Source organism: Macrobrachium nipponense, chromosome 10 (assembly GCF_015104395.2).
Source record: "Macrobrachium nipponense isolate FS-2020 chromosome 10, ASM1510439v2, whole genome shotgun sequence".
NCBI lineage: Eukaryota > Metazoa > Arthropoda > Malacostraca > Decapoda > Palaemonidae > Macrobrachium > Macrobrachium nipponense.
The window spans coordinates 101896428-101901799 of record NC_087204.1 but is presented as its reverse complement, the minus strand read 5'-3'; the positions used below and the strand labels follow the sequence as shown (position 1 = coordinate 101901799).

General features: G+C 37.4%; 1 protein-coding gene across 5 annotated transcripts in view; it reads right to left on the bottom strand.

Annotated features, from left to right (window-relative positions):
- Positions 1-4474: 4474 nt before the first annotated feature.
- LOC135223825 (beta-1,4-glucuronyltransferase 1-like) overlaps positions 4475-5372 on the bottom strand; it is a 36396-nt gene continuing 35498 nt past the window's right edge. For all 5 annotated transcript variants that reach the window (XM_064262684.1, XM_064262685.1, XM_064262686.1 and 2 more), the window contains one exon: positions 4475-4990. In XM_064262684.1, coding sequence (XP_064118754.1) covers positions 4697-4990 — 294 coding nt within the window. In that variant the 3' untranslated portion in view covers positions 4475-4696. The remainder of the gene's footprint in view (positions 4991-5372) is intronic.

Sequence of the window (5372 nt, the reverse complement as noted above, 5' to 3'; positions counted from 1 at the left end):
GAAATTCGAGCTTCCAAAGAATGTTAAGGTGCTTAGTAGGAAGTAAGAGAAGGTAAAGGGAAATACAGAAAAAAAGTCTCACTTATTAAATAGAACCCCTGGTTTTCAGAGTATAACCACATCTCACGTCACAGCCTTTAACTTCTTTCAAAGGACCACACCTCTCATTAACTGTTACGTTAATTTCACGTGGAAAAAAAACGATACTACAAGGTATCGTTGCCGTCAAATGATATCTAGTTGCACGTGGTTACTTTACTTCTAAAAATGCACCTACCGTCGGGAATTTAAGATTCGGTGTCCTCTAAATCGTTGTCATCGGTTTCCAGGGCTGTATTGGGGTTAATTTCACAATCTCCGGTGAAATCCTTAGCTATTATAACCTTAGGTCTTCGGGGGTATTGTAGCCTTTTGCACTGTAAACCTCTGAAAATCTGAATATAAGACTGACTCGCATCTCTGATCGCAGGACAGAAAACCTCACTACAGACGATAAGTGGACGTTGCCCTCGATCTAATCTTATTGCCTATCTTATCCACAACTCCTCTCCAGAGGTCTTACTTAAACACTCCCCTACACATTGGTCCCCTCCCCCTCATACATACACACACACAGACACACGCGCACGCACACACACACAACCAAAATGCAATTTGTTAGATCTGTCGAGTATTACTTACTAATGGACTGAGTAAGAATCCATTTCTTAAAAGGTTCAGAGAAGCTGTGGAATTGCTTGGCTACTAATTGTAAGTATATACATCTGATTTCAAGACAATAATTACGCAATACATATTATCATTATCATTATCATTATTATCATTATTATTATTATTATTATTATTATAAAAAGATGCTCATAGTAGCATGAGTCTTCAAATGTAGAAACAAATCCACAGTTATGTAAATGTACAATTTTCTCCTGCCAGCAACAAAATTCGTACAAGGACAACCGCTACAGGAGCTACTGATTTTAACATCTCCTGCCAAATTCAAACAGCAACTTTGATTTGATTGGATTTTATAAGGATCATATTGCCTCGCTTGCAAAAAATTATATATTCACGGCTGACAGAAAAACAACACTAATGACCAAGTTTGAGAACTCTGTCCTTATCATCTTTCATTCTTTGCTTTCCTCTTCAGATAAGATTGTTAATTAGTTTTTCCTAAAACAGTATGATAAAGAATACAGTCTTTAGTTACTAAAACAACATGGGACAGCATATAGTCTTTAGTTACTAAAACAGCATGAAAAAGCATATAGTCTTTGGTTACTAAACAGCATGAGAAAGCATATAGTCTTTAGTTACTAAACAGCATGAGAAAGCATATAGTTGAAAAAGAAACCCACAAAATCACTTTGTAACTTGTTTACTTCTAAGTATTTACATTTAATTTTACTCCACACTAGAGTACTTTCAGGCCCTATCTGTGGGCCATTTTCAAGAGATGTTAGGGATGTCAGGCTGGGTCAAGGCCCTGCAGTCTTCTGGAACTACTTCTCGTTGAGCTGTCATTTATGTGATAGCTTTTCTGGTTTCTTTGAGAGTTGCCAATCCCCTCTTGTCGCTCTGATATCCTGAGCTGATGGTCAATGGGATTAACCCTTGTGGTAAGGGAGTGGTCACCAAAAGTCTGTTGGGCAGAAAACCTAATCTCCAGGTCAGTAGGGTCAATCTTAGCTTCTTTTAATATCAAAGCTTGGCTTATGGGATCTTCTGAGGTAAAACCTTTGTTTCCTTCAATTACTTTAATCTCTCTGATAAGTGCACCTTCTACTACCCTCCTGTGACTAATTTTGTTGCTTTTGTATATAAGCCTACTGTTTTGGAAATCCATCCTATGGTCATTTTCCCAACAATGTCTAGCTATAGCACTCCCCTGAGAGTTAAGCTGTAGTGCCCTTCTATGTTCTTGGACTCTAGTCCTTATTCCTCTACCTGATCCCCCCACATATCTGTCTCGACAATTATTGCAATTGATTATGTATACCCCCGCTACATCATCTGTATTACTGTCTTCTCCTTCCAATGTATTTTTACATACTTTGTTTTTTACGGTATTATCAAAGGTATATACAAATTTATATTTACTTTCTTTCATTCTTGCAGTGATTTGTTTCATGTTAGGCATAAAAGGGAGGGCAACTATTTTCTTCAGACTAAACATAATGAGGGTATTTTCAATCCAAACATCGAAATAGTCGTCTTCCTTGAGTTGATTAAATTGTGTGTCAAGTGATATTTATTTCACGTTTGAGGGATAAGTTTACAAACAGAAATATGGAGTAGCTATGGGGTCCTCATTATCACCTATACTCGCTAACATCTATATGGAATATTTCGAAACTAATCTAGTTCCTAATGTTAATGTCCCTAACTTAAAACTGCAAGGGTGGTGGAAATATGTGGATGATATTTTTGCTATTCTGCAAGGTGATGAAAATGAAATAGAAAATTTTCTAGGCGAATTCAATAAGTTTGATAACAATATCCAGTTCACTTTAGAGAAAAGTAACAATAATAAACTGCCCTTTTCAGACATACTCATATAAAGAAAAGAAACAGGACATGAATTCAGCACATATAGAAAGCCCACACATACAAACACATATATTCATTTCTTCTCTTTTCACAGTCATGATATAAAAATAGGGGTTCTAACAGGTTTATTTCTTAGAGCAATGAGAACGTGTGTCCCTTGCAAGATAGAGCAAGAAATAAATTATATCGATAAAAGCTTCGATGCATTAGAATACCCAGAATGGTTCAGAAAAAGGGCACTCAACAAAGCTAGAAAATTTTTTTACAGAGCAAATGTAAAGAGTACATGGAATAAAGAAAACAAGAAAATAGTTGCCCTCCCTTTTATGCCTAACATGAAACAAATCACTTCAAAAATGAAAGAAAGTAAATATAAATTTGTATACACCTTTGAAAAAGTTTGAAGTCTTAGTAAACACCATCAAATTAGTCTTGGTCTTATGATGTTTCTAAGGGGCGTTACTGAGGAGAATGTGGGCATGAATACATATATATTAGTATGCAAAATGCTTGTTGCTCAACGAATGTCCTAAGAGGAAATCATTCTATCTAACCAAAACCTAACTAAATGATTCCTTGAAGGCAGGTGTGGGCTAATATAAGAGAGGCAGGGCCCCCTGGTGGGGTTTACCAATCTATTGAAAAACTAGCCGTGACAAATGATACTGTAAGGGGACTGGCACTGAAGCATTTTGAGCAGTTCAGGGATTATGTTTTCTTTAGGGGATTGGGCTCTATACCTGGAAATCCACATCATTAAATTGCTTTGGACATACCCTCAGTTGTGTCCTTAGTAGCTAGAACCTTCCGAAGTAGTTAAATGTAACCTTTAAGTCCCTGTTCTGGACTGGATTGTGGTTCCTTCATCTAGTGGCAGATCCTTCTGAGGGAGTACTGTGGAGATCTCTGGGTCCCTGCAGTGTTCCTTGATTGTTTCCTTAGTAGCAAGAGCCTTCTGAAGAGGTGACTGATCTCTGGGTCCCTGCAGGTGTTTCCTCAGTAGCAAGAGCCTTCTGAAGATGTTACTGTGATCTGTTGGTCTCTGCAGTTTCTTAAATGAATCTGGCCTGCTAAGCATTGACAGTTGACACTCAAAAAGCTAGAAGATTCTCCCAGCTGCAACATTAACTGGGATGCTGACCAGCACGACCTGACCTGTGTTTCAAATAAAGTGAGCACTGTCACCAAAAATTCCTGAAAAATATAAGACATCATGAGAAATGGCTGTAATAGTATTACCTGTGATGACTTCTCATCCCATTTCCTTACCACTGTTCTTGTACAATCACAGGCTGGAAATAAGTCGTGGTCTTCACAGTATGTACAATTTGAACAGGCTTTCTATTTTAACTTCACAATGAACAGCTATACCTCCAGCAACTCCCCAATATCACAGCCACAAACTGGTTTGTTTAAACCTACTCAGTGCTGCCACATGACATACAAATTAAATTAATGGAAAGGTAAGGTTAATATAAACAGGTACTGAAAACTAGCAGTGATATTACGGTTCAAAGTCACTGGATATTGAAGACTAGCATTTGTAAACTTGGAACACAAGACTGATAAAGAATGTGTGGATTCCAAGGGACCAGGGAAATGAGTAGTATACTGGCAAAATACGCCAAATAAATTAACAATCATTAAAACTGTTTTTTGTAATACATTTACCTTAAAGTGTCACATATCTCTAGACAAAATACAACAACGTTACTTGAAAAAGCAATGGTTTAAACTTTCCTTAAGTGGCAACTAGCGACGCAAGTAAACAAAAATGGCAATAATTATGCAATTATGTTGTAGACCGTCCGTCTTTCGAGTTCCACCATAACATATAATCAATGTAAAATAAAGAAAAAGGAATATGATTTTGAATTTGCAAAATTAAAAACTATATAAGAAATCTCAAAAGGTACAATCAAAATCATTTAAAAAATTTAAAATGTGTAATTTGTAAAATATAAATAAATTACATTTTCGTCATAAAAGCTAAAATATAAATATAAGTATAGGTATATGTATACATACATACATACACACGCGCACACATACACATACTATATACACGCATTTCGTAATGCTTCTCGAATTTTGGGTCAGTTCATGTTTGGTAATGATTCTCGAATGAACGTTTCTTTTTATTTTGGTCTCAGAGCTTCAGATTCTGCAATGCCTCCCGAATTTTCGTTAGCATCGGGGGTTCCCGCCCCTGTGGCGGGTGGCCACCCCTGGGGGTTAAACTCTTAACGACGACTTGGATGGGACTGGAAGGCAAACTTCCTCCAGGATTCTGCTCATGGACAGTCGGGGACGATACAACTTGATCTTCTCCTCCTCCGTCTCCCGCACCGTCTTCTGTTTTCGTTTTGGGCATCTTCCTCTTCTTGGGTTCGTAATCCTCTGCGTTTTTGCCGTAGCGCGCGTAAATCTCCCGCCGAAAGGCCTGTCGACGAGAGAGAGAGAGAGATTCATGTCTTAATATCTAGAACTGTTTAAAAGTATAGGTGCACATGCTTTTTTTATCCTAAAGATGTATATACTTTGTATATACATGGACACACGTGTATATGTATATATATGTATATGTATGCAGGCGGTCCCCGGGTTACGACAGGGGTTCCGTTCTTAAGACGCGTCGTAACCCAAAAATCGTCGTAAGCCGGAACGACGTTCTTGAAAACATGTCCACAGGGAAAATTTCACTACTAATTTGCAATTTTTCTTAGGGCCATATCTCTAAAATTATCACTAATTTACTTTTTTCATGTGCAACACTGTGTATTCACAAATTACTGTATATTTTCATTAAAATACAAGAGAGAGAG